Here is a 19,844-nt window from a genome sequence, read left to right on the forward strand (position 1 = left end):
GTTTTTGTTTGTTTTTCAAGGAATGCTAACTACAGAATACTGGATTGGAAGTATGGGGATTTTTTTTTTAACTGGAGCAATATGGAAAAGATTCTTGTGAGGGAAGAAGAATGAAGGCCTAAACTAAGAAAGAAGCAGGAGTGAAGCAGGGACAAATGCAAGAGAGTTTTTTAGAAGGCAAATCCAAAAAGACGTGATAACTCTTTCAGTGTGAGGACAAAAAACAATAAAATATGATTCCGAGGTTTCTATTAAATATCTTCAGTGGCAGGGTACATGGTAATGCCATTAACGAAAGTAGAGAATGTGACAGGAACAGCCAGTTCTTGAGAGAAAGCTGAAGCTTTCTTCTGGGCACTCTTGAACTTAACCAGGGGAAAAGATAGCAACAACCGAGCACTGGGATCGAGAACCTGGAACAAAAGTCAACCTCAGAGAGGAGTACCCTAGGAGGGAGTGGTCAAGAGGACAGGTTATGAATAGAGCAGAGTGAGGGCTGGTAAGAAGACACTAGATTTGACAAGGGAGGGTGTCTGGTTACTTCCCAGAATATCCTAAGAAAATAGGAGGAGCAAAGAGAAAGCCTGACAGGCTAAAGAATGACTGGGAAGTGAGTAAACAGGCTGAACGCACTTCATACAGCTGGACAGTGCTGGACGTGAAGGGAGGGAGCATGACAGCAGTGGGAAAAGTGTTTATTCTTGCTCTTTTAGGCGAGAGAAAACATTTACTGTGTTTATGCAAGAAAAGCACTAAATGTTACATGAGGATACAGAAACAAGATGGGAGAGAAAAGGAGGGATCTGCTATATAAAAAGAGCTTACAAAGCAAGAGGTCCTTTTTTCCTCAAAACTGAAAGTGGGGTGATAGAAAAACAGATGAAAGTATAACCACATTTAGAGAAAAGAAGCTGCCGGTTTTTAATTATAAAATAAAATTTATGATCAATAAATAGCACCTGAAAAATAAAAAAACCTTTGGAAATACTCTGAATACAAACATAGCAGGACCTTACTTCCACTTAAGACAGGAAAAACCCTGCAGAACAAGTTGGTTGTTTCAGTTAAAATATCCATTTAGCTATCCTAACAGTGTTTAAGCTGATAAGTGCAAGTTAATACAAAATTATAGGATTCTGTATTTTAAAAAGAGTTCATCATCTATAAGCTACTATCTGGAGATATCCTGGGTTCATATTTTGAACAAGAAAGAAATTATGCCTTCAGATTTTTTTCTGGTACGTTCTACTAAAGTATATTATATGCTTATGATTTTTGCAGTTGTATAATAAAAATATGTCATTCTGAAATCATAACTCAGAAATATTAATGAGTTAATCTTTATTGCTTCTCAAACTCTACTGACCCACAGTCTTATCTTGCTCTCCCTTCTCATTTCCTGGTATCACTCAACTCAGAATTTTAATTTTTATGACATCCGCACATTCCTCATTTTGACAAAATTGACTAGTTTTTAATCATTCCAGTTAATTTTTGGTTTGGTTGGATATTATGCTATGCTCAGTCATTCAGCTGTGTCCTACTTTTTTGCGACCCCATGGACTGTAGCCCACGAGGCTCCTCTGTCCATGGGGATTCTCCAGGCAAGAATACTGGAGTGGGTTGCTATGCACTTCTCCAGGGGATATTCCTAACCCAGGAATCAAACCAGGGTCTCCTGCATTGCAGGCAGATTCTTTACCAGCTGAGCTACCAGGGAAGCCCCTATATAAGTGAAAAGACATTGTTTCTAGCTAGGAATATGCTCAACAATTGTGGTAGGGTCTAGTTGTAAAATAAACTAGGTCTTTAATAAATTACTTAGCATCACAATTAAGATTACTGTCCAAATTCTATAGTCATTTTGTCACTGGAATTACTTTGCTTTCAAATAGTTTTGAAAGCAAAGGAGTTATTACTCATCAACCTGAATGATTGATTCTGATATACATGATTCTGATATAATAAACTGAATGTCACATGAAACAGACTGAAACGTCACATGAACTATAAAAATCATAAACATTTAATAATTAAAGCTATTCTTTCTTTCAAAAACCAAAGTTCTATTAGTAATACTTTGAATGCTCAATACTTACTAAGTGTTTAATATGAAGCAGACACAGTTCTGCAAATGCAGGATTCAACAAAAACAAAACTTTGCCCTCACGAAGCTTATATTCTAGTATAGGAAAACAAATATAAACAAACAAACGAGTCAGATCATGATAAGTGTTACAAATTTAAAGGAGGGGAGACATGGAGTACCAATGTATATATAGTCAAGGAAGGCCTTGATCAAGTAACAGCTGAGTGAGGCTGAAGGATGCAAGGTGTGAGCTACATATACAGCTGAGAAAAACATTAAGGGCAGAGGGAATACCAAGCCCGAAGGGCCTGAGGCAGGAGTGTACTTGGGTGTTTTGGTCAAAATTCATTTTTATTCATAGAAAATACACTTAATTCCAGTTGTTATACTTAAGTGAAAGTGAAAGGCACTCAGTCGTGGCCAACTCCTTGTGAACCCATGGACTATACAATCCACAAAATTCTCCAGGCCAGAATACTGGAGTGGGCAGCCGTTCCCTTCTCCAGGGGATCTTCCCAACCCAGGGATTGTACGCAGGTCTCATGCATTGCAGGCAGATTCTTTACCAACTGAGCTACCAGGGAAGCCATTGTTATAATTAAAGTTTCTAATTAAAAAAAAAAAATCACCTCTTAATAATCCTGTTTTAACTAAGACAATGAAACTGTGGCTTTAAAAAAAAAGTACTCAGCACCATTTACTCATTTAGTTTCATTAGCTGCTTATAACTGAACTTGGTGAAGAGGAGTGCTGAAGCCAGAGAGCCTGGAGTTGAATGAGAAGGGGAAAATGGTAGTGGATGAGGTGAGGAGAGGAAGGGAGTGTGGGCCTGCTAATTTTAAGGACTTTTGTCTCTACTCTGAGTGAGATGGGGAGCCACTGGATACTTTTGAGCAAGTGAATATGATTTCATTTGTTTTAGAAAGAACAACTGTGGCTACTGAACAGAGAATAGACTTGGAGGAACACAAAGATGTAAAGAGAGTTTGGGGAAGTGATAATTCAATCTAGGCAAGAGAAGATATGGTCTGGAACAGGATATTAACAGCAGAGGTCAAAAGAGGTGGTCAGCTTTGGATATATTTCAAAGGTGGGGCCTACCAGATTTGTTGGGGGATTGGATATATGGGAGATAAGAAGAGAGAAGCAAAGATGACTCCACTGTTTTGCATATGAGCAACTAGAAACATGGCACTGCCATTTATTGAGGAAGGACAAGCAAGTTTGGGAGAGAAGATTAAGAACTCAGCTCTGAGTGTGTTGAGTTTGAGCTTTAATTAGAATTTTATGTAGACATGTTACACAAGCTGTTCTACATACACACACACGTGCACTCTCTCTCTCTCTCTCCAAGTCTGGAGTTCAGGGGTGGGTCTAAGCTAGGGGTAAAAATTGGGAGTTGACAGCATGAAACTGTATGAGATCACAGTGAGTTGGGACACAAAACAAACAGAAGAGGAAAGGTCCAAGGTAACTTCTTCCTCTTAAAACATGGATGTAATTTTGCAAAACTTAGCAATGGCCCCAGGACTGGAAAAGGTCAGTTTTCATTCCAATCCCAAAGAAAGGCAATGCCAAAGAATGTTCAAAACTACTGCACAATTGCCCTCATCTCACATGCTAGCAAAGTAATGCTCAAAATTCTCCAAGCCAGGCTTCAACAGTACGTAAACCGTGAACTTCCAGATGTTCAAGCTGGATTTAGAAAAGGCAAAGAAACCAGAAATCAAATTGCCAACATCCACTGGATCATCAAAAAAGCAACAGAGTTCCAGAAAAACATCTACATCTGGTTTATTGACTAGGCCAAAGCCTTTGACTGTGTGGATCACCACAAACTGTAGAAAATTCTTCAAGAGATGGGAATACCAGACCACATGACCTGCCTTTTGAGAAATCTGTATGCAGGTCAAGAAGCAACAGTGAGAACTGGACATAGAACAACAGACTGGTTCCAAATTGGAAAGGAGTACGTCAAGGCTGCATATTGTTACTCTGCTTATTTAACTTATATGCAGAGTATATCAATGAAATGCTAGGCTGGATGAAGCACAAGCTGGAATCAAGACTGCTGGCAGAAGTATCAATAACCTCAGATATACAGAGGACACCACCCTTATGGCAGAAAGTGAAAAGGAACTAAAGAGCCTCTTGATTAAAGTGAAAGAGGAGAGTGAAAAAGATGGCTTAACACTCAACATTCAGAAAACTAAGATCATGGCATCTGGTCCCATCACTTCCCAGTTGGTGTTGGACAGGGAAGTTGGTATTGGACAGGGAAGCCTGGTGTGCTGCAGTCCATGGGGTCACAAAGAGTTGGACACGACTGAGCGACTGAACACAACTGTAAAGCTAATGTCAAGCAATTTTAAAGGTATAGATCTAAACTGCACAAAATGTAGAGAACTCCCATACCCTGAAAGCTTACTTGAAAGCTTACTGCCTTCTCCTCAACTTAGCATTTTATTTTATTTTTTTTTAATTTTTTATTTTTATTTATTCATTTGTAAAGAGTATTAAATTTGTTACAGTATTGTTTCTGTTTTCTGTTTTGGTTTTTTGGCACACGAGGCATGTGGGATCTTAGCTCCCCGACCAGGGATCAAACCCACGCCCCCTGCATCGGAAGGTGAAGTTTCAACCCCTGGACAGCCAGGGAAGTCCCTCAACTTAGCATTTTAAAGGAAGTTTGAGTTACATGTAAATCTAGCAACTCTAAAAACCCTCAGAAAACCCCTTAGGGGTCACCTTGGGGTTTATTTTAGGGGTCCCCCAAAATAAAGGAATTAATTTTTCCAATGACATAGCCATTACAGGTTTTACCTTAAATTTGCTTAAAAGCAAATATCAGTTCATTCATTTAACTAAGAATACATTAATACATTATAAAAGAAGCATAAAAAAGCATACCTGAAAAAACTGAAGACTTGCTCTAATGTTCTCCCTCAGTCTATCCTGAGGAAATGAGGCAGACTCTCAGGATAGAATTCGCACCACATTCTGTTATTATTAAATGTTTCAAAAGAAGAAACAGTAAAGCTCTTTTAAATTTCTATTTTGGAATTTCCTTTCTGACTGTTTCCAAATTTGTATTCTACATACCCAAAGTATGTATGGGTTGTTTCTACATACCCAAAACAACCCAAAGTTAGTTGTTTTTTTTTTTAATGGAAAACTTGATTTTATTCATTATTTAACATGTCAGATTCATCATACATTGGTTTATGTAAATTTCCTTTGCATGTAGGACTCCACAATGCATCATAGCCCAGGAGTTCAGTCTGTGGGATTTATCTACTTTTGAAGCAAAAGCCTTCTGGAAATGAATACTAGACTTTTCCTAACTCTTCCTGAAGTTAGGAAATGAGTTCCTCCCTCTCTTTTGGTTACAGCTTCAAGCACTGAACGTTTGTTGTATTTCAACACAGTCTGTCTCAGCAAAACAAGAAGCTCCCAAGCAAAGATTGTCTGTTAGAGGAACTCCTTACATACCTAGTTATAAGTACAGCTGACCCTTGAACAACATGGGGGTTGGGGTACTCACACACCATACAGTGAAATATTTGTGTTAAAACTCTACAGTTGGAGTAACACAACATTGTAAAGCAACTATATTCCAATTAAAAAAAAAAAAACTGCATAGTTGGTCCTCAGTCTCCATGGTTTTGCATCCAAGAATTCAGTTCAGTTCAGTCGCTCAGTTGTGTCCAACTCTCTGCGACCCCATGAATTGCAGCACGCCAGGCCTCTCTGTCCATCACCAACTCCCAGAATTCACTCAGATTCACGTCCATCGAGTCGGTGATGCCATCCAGCCATCTCATCCTCTGTCATCCCTTTCTCCTCCTGCTCCCAATACATCCCAGCATCAGAGTCTTTTCCAATGAGTCAACTCTTCGCATGAGGTGGCCAAAGGACTGGAGTTTCAGCTTTAGCATCATTCCTTCCAAAGAAATCCCAGGGTTGATCTCCTTCAGAATGGACTAGTTGGATCTCCTTGCAGTCCAAGGGACTCTCAAAGAGTTTTCGCCAACACCACAGTTCAAAAGAACCAATTCTTCGGTGCTCAGCTTTCCTCACAGTCCAACTCTCACATCCATACATGACCACTGGAAAAACCATAGCCTTGACTAGACAGACCTTTGTTAGCAAAGTCATGTCTCTGCTTTTGAATATGCTATCTAGGTTGGTCAGAACTTTCCTTCCAAGGAGTAAGCGTCTTCTAATTTTATGGCTGCAATCACCATTGGCAGTGATTTTGAAGCCCAAAAAATAAAGTTGACACTGTTTCCACTGTTTCCCCATCTATTTCCCATGAAGTGATGGGACCAGATGCCATGATCTTCGATTTCTGAATGTTGAGCTTTAAGTCAACATTTTCTCTCTTCTCTTTCACTTTCATCAAGAGGCTTTTTAGTTCTTTTTCACTTTCTGCCATAAGGGTGGTGTCATCTGCATATCTGACGTTATTGATATTTCTCCCAGCAATCTTGATTCCAGCTTGTGCTTCTTCCAGCCCAGCGTTTCTCATGATGTATAAGTTAAATAAGAAGGGTGACAATATACAGCCTTGATGTACTCCTTTTCCTATTTGGAACCAGTCTGTTGTTCCATGTCCAGTTCTAACTGCTGCTTCCTGACCTGCATATAGGTTTCTCAAGAGGCCGGTCAGGTGGTCTGGTATTCCCATTTCTTTCAGAATCTTCCACAGTTTATTGTGATCCACACAGTCAAAGGCTTTGGCATAGTCAATAAAGCAGAAATAGACATTTTTCTGGAACTCTCTTGCTTTTTCCATGATCCAGCAGATATTTGCAATTTGATCTCTGGTTCCTCTGCCTTTTCTAAAACCAGCTTGAACATCTGGAAGTTCACAGTTCACGTATTGCTGAAGGCTGGCTTGGAGAATTTTGAGCATTACTTTACTAGCATGTGAGATGAGTGCAATTGTGTGGTAGTTTGATCATTCTTTGGCATTGTCTTTCTTTGGGATTGGAATGAAAACTGGCCTCTTCCAGTCCTGTGGCCACTGCTGAGTTGTCCAAATTTGCTGGCATATTGAGTGAAGCACTTTCACAGCATCATCTTTCAGGATTTGAAACAGCTCAACTGGAATGCCATCACCTCCACTAGCTTTGTTCGTAGTGATGCTTTCTAAGGCCCACTTGACTTCACATTCCAGGATGTCTGGCTCTAGGTGAGTGATTACACCATCGTGATTATCTGGGTCATGAAGATCTTTCTATACAGTTCTTCTGTGTATTCTTGCCACCTCTTCTTAATATCTTCTGCTTCTGTTAGGTCCATACCATTTCTGTCCTTTATCGAGCCCATCTTTGCATGAAATGTTCCCTTGGTATCTCTAATTTTCTTGAAGTGATCTCTAGTCTTTCCCATTCTGTTGTTTTCCTCTATTTCTTTGCATTGATCGCTGAGGAAGGCTTTCTTATACCTTCTTGCTATTCTTTGGAACTCTGCATTCAGATGCTTCTATCTTTCCTTTTCTCCTTTGCTTGCTTATCTTCTTTTCACAGCTATTTGTAAGGCCTCCCCAAACAGCCATTTTGCTTTTTTGCATTTCTTTTCCATGGGGATGGTCTCTACGCCCCAACTGTGACATAGTAAAGAAAATCTGCATATAAGGGGACCATAGGTTCAAACCTATGTTGTTCAAGGGTCCAGGGGTATATGAATATGGTATAGTCTCAGTCAAGGAAACATAAAATGTTACATTTATAAAGGTAGCATCAAAATAGTTACCTTTAAAGGATTTAATTCTTAAATCACCATTTATATCTTACAAGTTAACTTGAAAAAATTCAAATGGAAATGAATCACTCAATTGTTCATTTTGCATAGCTCCAATACCTGAATACTGACTATTTTGACCAAAACTATGACTGTTTGCATTAGTACCATTTGACGGTCCTGCCTCATTTATCATACTGTTATCTGCACAATTAAAGTCAGATCCCTCAAATGCCTCTGACTGTGCAATAAAAGCAGTAGTACTAGAGCTGGTGACTGTTGACATACTGGAAGAAGACATCTGATGGAGCTGTCTCAAGTCTCTTGGGTCTAACACTGAATTACAGGAAGGATTTTCAAGATTCATGCTCACAAGTCTGGGATTATCGGTCTCCCTCATGCTGTCATTACTGGGTGTTATCATGTTCACAGGGCAGTTAGGCAGCATGCTGGCATCAGAAATACCATATAAGTCAGCTGGTGATACAGATGATGCTTCCATTCTACCTATGTCATTAGCATTGTTATAAATGCAAGCATTAGAAGCATTCAGATCACTCATTTCCAGGAATGGTGGGATAACTTGTGAATTAGAGGAAAGTGTCCCTGTTGAAAAACCACTCAGTGAATTTGTATTGACTGAGCGTGAGGTGGGGTGGGCGATTGATGACCAGCCTGAAGAAGACTGAGTACCCATTGGTAGTATGGCTGAAGCAGGATGTGACAATGTACTTGAGATGGACGCAGAGGAGGAATAGTAGGATTCTGCTTGACTTGAAACAGGCCTGGTAGTTTCTGGCAAAACTGCACCATGAGAAAACAAGTTTGGTTCTGTGGGGAAGGAAATGTAGTTTTACAAAACTGAAATGAACAAAATTCTAAATTAAAATTATGTAAACACTCATAAAAAAATTTTCAAGGAAATCAATGTAACACTTCAAATAAAAATGTTAAATAGGAGATAATTATTAGATAAGTCCAAAACTGAATTCCATAATACTGTTTTACAAATGCCTATAAAATAATTTGGTAAGTTATTTTGGCATAGAAAATTTCATTTCAGTTAAATGTGGAAATCTAGCTTCTGAGGCCTTATAAAGGTATTTTTGAAATGTGAAAGATAAATGTCAGAATTTCACTTAATGGGCCTCTAAATATTCAAAATCATTTCATATTCTCTTCTTCCAGGAGAAAATGGAGGGATGGAGGAAACATTAAGGATGATTGAGAAATCTACATAAATTTCTAAGCCATATTATGATATAACTCACACTAATGTTCTATAAAATTTTCAGAAAAAAATGCAGTAGTATATTTAATTACATATTATATGACTGCTGTACATATTAAACCAAGGAAAAGCATTGATTTAAGAACATAAAAAGAAAAAAAAAGACTTCTAATTAACCCTGGATAATGATCTAAACCAGAAATTGGCAACTTTTTTTCCATAAAAAGCCAGATAGTAAATATTTTAGGTTTCATGCATCATGCAGCCTCTATTGGAACTTCTTAACTCTGCAGCTATAATAGTACAAGAAAAGAACCATAAACAACATGCAATCAAATGAGCTGTGTTCTAGTAAAACTTTATAAATAAATATAGGTAATTGACCAGGTCTAAACCACTTCTTTCATGACACGCTGTAATTAGTACAATTACCATCATAGGAATGAAATGTAATTTCTCAAACAATAAATCCCCAAACATAATCTCAGTTGCTAACAGGACTTTCAGAAGCTGAGATCAATTCATTAAATATTCATAGCATGAAAAAAATATGTAGGAATGGAATAAATCAAAGACTCAGTTTTCATTACTAAGAATAGAATTCTAGTATATTGTGCAAAACACTGGTCTCTCTGATCACAAGGAATACGGTATCGGGCATAAAATACCTTTTTTGATGAATCTTCCTTCTCCAGTAGGTCCTAGGGGACTAGGTCTAGGTCTTTCAGGAAAATTAACTCCTGTGATAAATTTTTTCCATTATTAAATATAATTTGAAAAACAACAGTATACCAGTTAAAATTTGAAAAACTGAATAAAGAAAAAAAGAAAAACCCCAAACCAAATTTACTTAAATACCAATCAAACCAAAATATTCTTACCACAATCCTGCCACAGTTTCTGGAAAAGCAGAGTTGTTTTCTGTTTCTTTGCTTTATTTCCATACGTGTCTGGTTAGAAAGAAATCGGGAAAATGTGTGAATATCAATGAGTATGCTTCCTCTCCTTTAACACATATATAGATGTTTTATTCCTACATAGAAAATGCTTTAAATAAATGTACATAACATGGATTTCTATGTGTCACAAAGTATGTCCCAAATCAGTAATAAAGGGCATTTTTCTCTTAGTAAAAAATAGTTTATAATATTCATCTTGTTTTATTATAACACCTACAGGTTAACCAATGGTCAATTAATGGGCTAAGGGCAGATTAGGACCAAGATGGAGACCACTTTCTGAGTGGCAAGTTTGCCATCTATCAAGAAGGTACAATAAGGACCAAAACAGAATCTCAAATATAAAACAACTTCTGATAAACAGGTTAGATATGTTGAAATTATCCCAGATACCTTTCCTAAGAAAGAGATTCAAAGAGCACAAAGATGAATCAAAAATCAATAAAAAACTTTAAGGAAAAGAAAATTGTGAATACATAACATGACTATATTCTAATATATCTTACAAAACAATGTTCTTAGCAGGACTAAGAAACACATAAACCATTAACACAAAAGGTCATACCCTTTTCATCTGGCAGGTATCTAAAGTCCATAGATTCACTAACTTCCTGATCGGAAGGTCGCCGCAGCTGCATCTTCACTGTTACGGGTTCTGTTATAGCTTTGCAGTATGGCGGAGTCTTGAAAACAATGGCTACTTGACGGTGTACGTCAGCTTGTGAAAAGACACCTTTTGCTTCCCACTCATTCAACACAAACCGAACTTCTATGTCGTCTAGTGATTACAAAAACAAATAATTCAAACACAAAGTAAAATGTACCAATCACTTTAAAATATATTCTGAATTCAATGAAACAAACAAACAAAACCCAAAAAATACCTTTCTGAACTTTGTCACAGAGTAGAAATATTTCATCTCCTCCTTTGACACTTCCACAGTTCTTATTTACACGACAAATCCTTAATTCTGCAGTATTAGGAGCACCTAAATACAAAGGATTTTTTTTAATGGGTTGCTACCTTAGTAATTGAGTTAGACAAGGTTGTGGTCCATTTGATCAGACTGGTTAGTTTTCTGTGATTGTGGTTTTCAGTCTGTCTGCCCTCTGATGGAGAAGGATAAGAGGCTTATGGAAGCTTCCTGATGGGAGAGACTGACTGAGGGAGAAACTGGGTCTGTTCTGATGGGTGGGGCCATGCTCAGTAAATCTCCAATCCAATTTTCTGTTGATGGGTGGGGCTGTGTTCCCTCTCTGTTATTCACTTGGGGCCAAACTATGGTGGAGGCAATGAAGATAATGGCGACCTCCTTCAAAAGGTCTGATGAACGCATTGCTACACCCAGTGCCCCCAACCCTGCAGCATGCCACCGCCAACCCACAGCTTCGCCAGAGACTTCTGGACACTCAGGGGCAAGTCTGGGTCAGTCTCTTGTGGGGTTAGTGTTCCTTTCTCCTGGGTCCTGGTGTGCGCAAGTTTCTGTTTGTGCCCTCAAGATTGTTTCCCCAGTCCTGTGTAAGTTCTGGCGGCTCCATGGTGGGGTTAATGGTGAGCTCCTCCAAGAGGGTTTATGCCATACCCAGGTATGCTGCACCCACAGCCTTGTCTAACTCAATAAAACAAAAGACACACCGTATAGGGCCACCCAAGATGGATGGGTCATGGTGGAGAGTTCTGACAAAACATGGTCCACTGGAGAAGGGAATAGCAAACCACTTCAGTATTCTTGCCTTGAGAACCCCATGAACAATATGAAAAGGCAAAAAGATAGGACACTGAAAGATGAACTCTCCAGGTGGGCAGGAGCCCAAAATGCTACTGGAGATCAGTAGAGAAATAACTCCAGAAAGAATGAAGAGACGGAGTCACAGCAAAAACAACACCCAGCTGTGGATGTGACCAGTGATGGAAGTAAAGTCCGATGCTGTAAAGAGCAATAATGCATAGGAACCTGGAATGTTAGGTCCGTGAATCAAGGCAAATTGGAAGTTGTCAAACAGGAGATGCCAAGAGTGAACATCAACATTTTAGGGATCAGCAAACTTAAATGGACTAGAATGGGTGAATTTAACTCAGATGACCATTATATCTACTACTGTGGGCAAGAAAAAATAGAGGAGCCATCACAGTCAACAAAAGAGTCTGAAATGCAGTACTTGGATGCAGTCTCAAAAATGACAGAATGATCTGTTTGTTTCCAAGGCAATATCAATATCGCAGTAATCCAAGTCTATGTCCCAACCAGTAATGCTGGAGAAGCTGAAGCTGCATGGTTCTATGAAGACCTACAAGACCTTCTAGAACTAACACACAAAAAAGATGTCCTTTTCATTATAGGGGACTGGAATGCAAAAGTAGGAAGTCAAGAAACACCTGGAGTAACAGGCAAATTTGGCCTTGGAACAGAATGAAGCAGGGCAAAGGCTAATAGAGTTTTGCCAACAGAACGCACTGGTCATAGCAAACACCCTCTTCCAACAGCACAAGAAAAGACTCTACACATGGACATCACCAGATGATCAACACCAAAATCAGACTGATTATACTCTTTGCAGCCAAAGATGGAGAAGCTCTATACAGTTAGCAAAAATGAGACCGGGAGCTGACTGTGGCTCAGATCATGAACTCCTTACTGCCAAATTCAGACTTAAAATGAAGAAAATAAGGAAGACTACTAGACCATTCAGATATGACCTAAATCAAACCCTCACGATTATACAGTGGAAGTGATAAATAGATTCAAAGGATTAGATCTGTTAGAGTGTCTGAAGAACTATAGATGGAGGTGTGTGACATTGTACAGGAGGCAGGGATCAAGACCATCCCTAAGAAACAGAAATGCAAAAAGGCAAAAATATTTGTCTGAGGAGGCCTTACAAATAACTGTGAAAAGAAGAGAAGCGAAAGGCAAAGGAGAAAAGAAAAGATATACCCATTTGAATGCAGAGTTCCAAGGAATAGCAAGGAGAGATAAGAAAGCCTTCCTCGGCGATCAATGCAAAGAAATAGAGGAAAACAACAGAATGGGAAAGACTAGAGATCTCTTCAAGAAAATTAGAGATACCAAGGGAACATTTCATGAAAAGATGGGCTCAATAAAGGACAGGAATGGTATGGACCTAACAGAAGCAGAAGATATTAAGAAGAGGTGGCAGGAATACACAGAACTATACAAAAAAGATCTTCACGACCCAGATAATCACAATGGTGTGATCACTCACCTAGGCAGGAATACACAGAACTATACAAAAAAGATCTTCACGACCCAGATAACCACAATGGTGTGATCACTCACCTAGAGCCAGACATCCTGGAATGTGAAGTCAAGTAGGCCTTAGGAAGCATCACTATGAACAAAGCTAGTGGAGGTGATGGAATTCCAGTTGAGCTATTTCAAATCCTAAAAGATGATGCTGTGAAAGTACTTCACTCAATATGCCAGCAAATTTGAAAAACTCAGCAGTGGCCACAGGACTGGAAGAGGCCAGTTTTCATTCCAATCCCAAAGAAAGGCAATGCCAAAGAATGCTCAAACTACCGCACAATTGCACTCATCTCACACACTAGCAAAGTAATGCTCAAAACCACTATGGTTTTCCCAGTAGTCATATATAGATGTGAGAGTTGGACTATAAAGAAAGCTGAGCACCAAAGAATTGATGCTTTTGAACTGTGGTGTTGGAGAAGACTCTTGAGAGTCCCTTGGACTGCAAGGAGAGCTAACCAGTCCATTCTAAAGGAAATCAGTCCTGAATATTCATTGGAAGGACTGATGTTGAAGCTGAAACTCCAATACTTTGGCCACCTGATGCGAAAAGCTGACTCCTTGGAAAAGACCCTGATGCTAGAAAGATTCAAAGTGGGCGGAGAAGGGGACGACAGAGGATGAGCTGGTTGGTGGCATCATCGACTCAATGGACATGACTTTGAGTAAACTCTGAGAGCTGCTGATGGACAGGATGGCCTGGCGTGCTGCAGTCCATGGGGTCGCAAAGAGTCAGACACAACTGAGCGACTGAATGTTTTATTCCTTTTTGATGGAAAATTTTAGGAAAATAATTTACAGGATAGATAGCAATAAAAGCTTTAGTGTATAAACAAGTAAAGGACACTCAATACCTTAATCTTCCACATCTATCCCTTTCCTTTCTTAATGGCGTTGCCTTGGTTTATTTAGAGCCTTATGATTTCAATTGTAGACATTAACACATCTTCTAATTAAGTCTCCCTGCTTGTAAACTGGGATTTTTCCTATCCATCCCATACACTCTCATCAGATTGAACTTTTAAAATCATGACCATAACCCTATGGCAATGCAGTTTTCATACTTCCTATTATCTCGTCAACATTATTCCAATAATTCCCTGGCATTCAAAGCTCTCCACGATGAGGAAAGTCCGATTTACCTTACCTTTATAACTCTACGTTCCACTATCTTTTCGCATGTAGAACTGGTATACTCATACACCACTGGTGGGCACATATGTAAGAGTATACATACACAGAAATATTTGAGGGCAATTTCATAATCTTTAAAACTATAAATATCCAGATCCTTTAATCTACCATTCGCCAACATTTCTGCTTCAACAAATTTATGCTAGGGACATCTGCACAAGATAGGCACATATAGGATATATTTAATGCAGTACAATTTGTTAAAGAAAAAAGAAAAAACTTGAGAGGGAAACAAGCCAAATACCTTGTAACAAGCTAGTGATTTATAAAAGTGTGATACAGTTATATCATATGCAGCTACTGAAAAGAATAAGGTACCTGAAAGGGAAAGAGGTTCAAGATATGTTTCTAACAGGAAAAAAAAAAAAACAGTGATGATTTTCAAAAAGTTGCCAAAAAATAGATGGTGTGAATGATGATGATGAGATGAGGTATTTGTTGTATATATAGTAAGAAGAAACTGATGAAATATCTTTGGAGAATGAGATTATAGGAGGTTTACGCTGCTTGTTGTCTACTCCAGCTAGATAACATCTACTCCATAATGTTTGAACTTTCCCATAATGAGCATACTCATTTTTTTAAATTGCCAAGATACTTTAAAATTTTTTAAAAAGCTAACATTGGGACTTCCCTGGTGGTCCAATAGTTAGGAATCCTCCTGCCAATTCAGGGGACATGGGTCCGATCTTAGGCTGGGAAGATTCCACATGATGCAGGGCAACTAAGCCTGTGCACCACAACTACTGAGCCAGTGCCCTACAGCCTGTGCTCCACAACAAGAGAAGACACCACAATGAGAAGCCTGCGCACCTCAAAGAAGTAGCCCCCACTCTCTCCAACTAGAGAAAAGCCTGTGCAGCAACAAACACCCAGCGTGGCCAAATAAATAATAAAATAAAAAGGCAAGGCTACAAATACAAGAAAAACAAATTACTTACGGTTGTCATAAATTGGGTTGGAGACAACAGGAGGTAGAGCAGTTGTCAAATTACCATGTTCATCAGGGAGGAAAACTTGAAAACATAATCTCACCACGTTGAGGTCACAATCTTCAATATCAAGCAGCTGTTGTGCAGGGACTAAATAGTACATTTTTTTAAAAATAAGAATATAGAATAGTCACATAGAACTAAAGCCCTGTTAAGTCCTCCTCCCTGCCCAATACAGCCAATAACCTTTAGTAGCATCTAAATCTGTACTAACAAAAATACAATGGTACACAATCTCAAGCCAGCCTTTCATGCTTTTCATCATATATTTCACTATCCATCATAATTCATAAGTAATGGCCATGGTCAGGGAGTAACTATCCCAGTCATCTGGTATTTAAAGCAGAACCCCAAAGTTGCATAAATCAAATTTTTACAAAAAATGGTTGTAGGTTTTATACAACAGAGACTAGGCATTCATTCACTAATTTAACAAATACGTATTTAGTTCAGTCATGCATTAAGGACTCTGCAAATTATCTCCAAAATCTGCATAAGAATTACTCCATTTTACAGATGAGGAACTGATTTTAAAGAAATGAAATTACATATCTAATGTTTCACAGCTAAGAAGTGGCAGAGAAGAATTCAAAACTCAGGCCACTGAATCCAAAGCCTATGCTCTTAAAAACACTGAACCCTATTACAAAATTTTACATATGTGTTGCATAAAAATGACATACACAGGAAACATAGATCAATATTTTAGGGGTCAAATACAAGAGGATACTAGATGAGTTAAGTCAGCTAATTTCCTTAAGAAATTTTATGTGCAAACTTAACTTTCCTCAAAAGAAAAACAAACAAAAATAAACGAAAAACCCACAGCAGGAAAATTTTACAGTTCTGAAAAAAATTTTTTTTAACATGCTTTGTAACATAATTTATAATGACAGTCTGTTAAACTGCTATTTAAAATAAATCTAGTTCCAAAGGAAAATATAACTGCCTTTTCAAAGAATACTATAACGTGTAGCAATCAACTATAACTAACAGCCATGTTTATAAAAAGCATGAAATACATATATTAAATTATATGACAATTTTATTTTTCAAAAAGCATTGAAACTTGAAATATGAAATTTGAAAATGGTTAAAACCCAAATTCTTTATTCTCACAGTTAGCAATAATAAAAATGATAATACATTTTTGACTGTTTTTATGTAAACTATACTCAGTAGCTTTCATGATATTAAAAATTTTTCCACTGTCAGCATTCTTAAGCCTACAATTCCAAAGAGCCTACAAAAACATATCTGTACAACTAAAAGGTCAAATGTTATAATACAAACACCTGTATCACAGCAATCTCTGCCGGCACAATTAGGTAGGCAATGAGAGATCCACATCATCAAAATAATTTTTTAACATTATAAATTTATAGTTTAAGGCAATATTTCTCAATTCCTAAGAGGAGTAATCAATACACACAAAAATAAATTAGAAAAGTGCTCTGACAAGTGTAAAAACAAACCTATGTGAATGGATAAACTAACTGTGACAGCTATGTAATAAAAAAGAACTATGAATATAAACACAAACATGTATGTATCTCAAAAATGTTACATGAGCAAAAGGAACCAGATATAAAATATCTATCACATGCTTTCATTTGCATGAAAATTCTAGGAAAGATTAATTGATGACAAAAGAAAGCAAATAGCTGACTGGAGCCAGAGAGGGGAGAGGGAATTGACTGGGATGTAGACAAATTTTGTAGTAATAGTGGAGGTAGTAGACATATTTCTCATCTTGACTACGGTGGTGTTACATACATCTGAGTGGATCCCACTGTATATAAATAAGACCTCAAGAAAACTTTAAAATCTTTTAAAATAGTACATGGAGGAAAAATAAATTGGTTAATAAACCAGGAATGGGAATAAAGATATATTTATTATAAGTCAGGATCAAAGAAACCCAGAGAGGTAAGTTCAGGATAAGAGGCTTCCTGTTTTCCAGATATATCTTACCAATTTAGAGGCAACTAAGAGGATGAGAAATTGAGATGAGCTTTCAAAAGACTATAGATGAAAAATAAAGGAATGTAGGGTCTGCCAAAGATAGAAAATATGATAAATGCCCAGTGCTTTAGCTGGGGCTCTTGAGAAGTTAAACCCAGAGTAAGGGTGGACTGGATGGAAAGATACCAGACCTCACAGGGATAAAAGCCCAGCTTCAAATAACCTAAATCATTCACTAATTTCAGATGATCTCAGACTTCTAGTGTGACTAGCCACTTACCACAAGAAAGCCTTCTGAAGGGAGATTATATCCGAGACATCAAAACTTTGTGTATAAGGTGACTGGTGAAAGTGAAAGTTGCTTAGTTGTGTCTGATTTTTTGTGACCCCATGGACTATACAGCCCATGGAATTCTCCAGGCCAGAATACTGTACTCTATTTTAAATAAGCAGGCATAAGAAGAAGTGAAAGTGAAAGTGTTAGTTGCTCAGTCATGTCTGACTCTTTTTGATCCCATGGACTGTAGCCCACCAGGCTCCTCTGTCCATGGGATTCTCCAAGCAATAATGCTGGCGTGGGTAGCCATTCCCTTCTCCAGGGGATCTTCCCAACTCAGGGACTGAACCTGGGTCTCCTGCATCTCCTGCAGGTGGATTCTTTACCTCTGAGCCACCAGGGAAGCCCTGGCGTAAGCGACAAAGTAAATTTCTTTTTAAGACAAGGAAAGAAACATATAGAAACAGACCACAAACATTCCACATAATTAAGTTTTCAGACACATGACTTAAAATAACTATATTCAATATATTTAAGGAGTTAAAGATAATACTGAGAGTTCAGCAGAGTACTTGAAACTATTAGAAAAGGAACCAAGGAAAATTTAATAGAACTGAAAAACACAATAAACTGAAATTTAAAACGTCATCAAATTTATCAACTGTTTATAAAACTTCATGTCTTATCTTTTTATAGAAACCAAGGACTAAAATCTACAACATTTTATACTGAGGTTTATATATATAAATATATATAATTTTTTTCTTTTATACCAAGAATTTTTAAGGTATTCATCTACACTGAAATCTAAGGCATTTGAAAGCTGATTTTTATACATGGCGAGAGGCAAGGAATCCAACTTTCCTCAGCTTCATTTATCAGCTATCAATACTTCCTCCCTTTCTCTTAATCTGACATGCTACCACTGTTGTTTGCTAAAGTTTCATATTTTCATAAGTCTGTTTCTGGGCTCTCAGTTTTACTCTACTGGTCATTTAGTCTATTGTTACCACAATACTACTTAATTAGTACTTCTTCATAACAAACCCTAATATCTCATAACTATTTCTTCATAATAAGTCCTAATAGCTGATAAGGTCAGTTTCTCATTGCTGTTCCTCTTCTATAAATTATCTTCCTTTTCCTGTTCAGAATCATATTATCATATTTACTGAAAATTCTTGTTGGGAGTTTGGAATTTCACTGACCCTATATATCAATTTGGTAAAAAATGCCATCTTATATTATTGATAATAGAGAACATGATATACCTCTCCATCTATCTAGGTGTTCTCATAATGGGCTTCCCTAGTGACTCAGTGGTAAGGAATCCACCTGCCATTGCAGGAGATGTGGGTTTGATCCCTAGGGTGGGAAGATCCTCCGGAGAAGGAAATGGCAACCCACTTCAGTATCTTTGCCTGGGAAATCCCATGGACAGAAGAGCCTGGCAGGCTATTGTCCACCAGGTCACAAAAAGAATAGGACATACTTAGACGCTAAACAACAAAACAACAATTATCTCATAATAAAATTTTGAAATTTTCTCTAAAGAAATCTTGATCATGATTTCTTAGATCTGTTGCTAGGTATTTTATATTTTCTGACAATATTTCCTTTAATTATTTGCTGCTGTCCTATGGAAATGCAACTGACTTTTGTATGTTAATTTTATATGCATTTACCCTTTTATTAATAAAGATATTAATAATTTCTATATCCTTTTGCATTCTCACTGTAAATAATAGCTTCCAATAGCTGGTTTTATCTCCTCAGTTTTGACTAGATCTCTGTGCACTGGTTACAATCTCCACTACAGTGCGAATAGAAGCAGCAAGAGTGCACATCCTTTCCTCATTCCTAACTTCAGAGTGAATGCTTCCATTCCCTCCACTTAGATAATGTTTACTGTAGGCTTTTTAATACAAACATAGCATAATACAAAAGGCCTTGTTTAAAAAATTCTGCAATGTGAAAAATGATAGTTGCAAATCTAACAAAAGTAAGCATGAGACTAATCAAATTCTCTTAAATTTCTCTTAAACTAGTTTAAAATTTCTCTTTATACCTTATCAAAAGGATAAATACAAGGTAACAATTATTCTCCTTAAGCCACCTTA

General features: G+C 37.7%; 1 protein-coding gene across 2 annotated transcripts in view; it reads right to left on the minus strand.

Moving 5' to 3' along the window:
• Positions 1-5,241: 5,241 nt before the first annotated feature.
• REL (REL proto-oncogene, NF-kB subunit) overlaps positions 5,242-19,844 on the minus strand; it is a 40,110-nt gene continuing 25,507 nt past the window's right edge. For both annotated transcript variants that reach the window (XM_069583225.1, XM_069583226.1), the window contains exons 5-10: positions 15,432-15,572; positions 10,912-11,016; positions 10,593-10,805; positions 9,950-10,018; positions 9,737-9,808; positions 5,242-8,668 (exon numbers count right to left, since the gene is read on the minus strand). In XM_069583225.1, coding sequence (XP_069439326.1) covers positions 7,887-8,668; positions 9,737-9,808; positions 9,950-10,018; positions 10,593-10,805; positions 10,912-11,016; positions 15,432-15,572 — 1,382 coding nt within the window. In that variant the 3' untranslated portion in view covers positions 5,242-7,886. The remainder of the gene's footprint in view (positions 8,669-9,736; positions 9,809-9,949; positions 10,019-10,592; positions 10,806-10,911; positions 11,017-15,431; positions 15,573-19,844) is intronic.

The sequence above is a fragment of the Ovis canadensis genome, chromosome 3, assembly GCF_042477335.2.
Source record: "Ovis canadensis isolate MfBH-ARS-UI-01 breed Bighorn chromosome 3, ARS-UI_OviCan_v2, whole genome shotgun sequence".
In the NCBI taxonomy this organism is placed as follows: domain Eukaryota; kingdom Metazoa; phylum Chordata; class Mammalia; order Artiodactyla; family Bovidae; genus Ovis; species Ovis canadensis.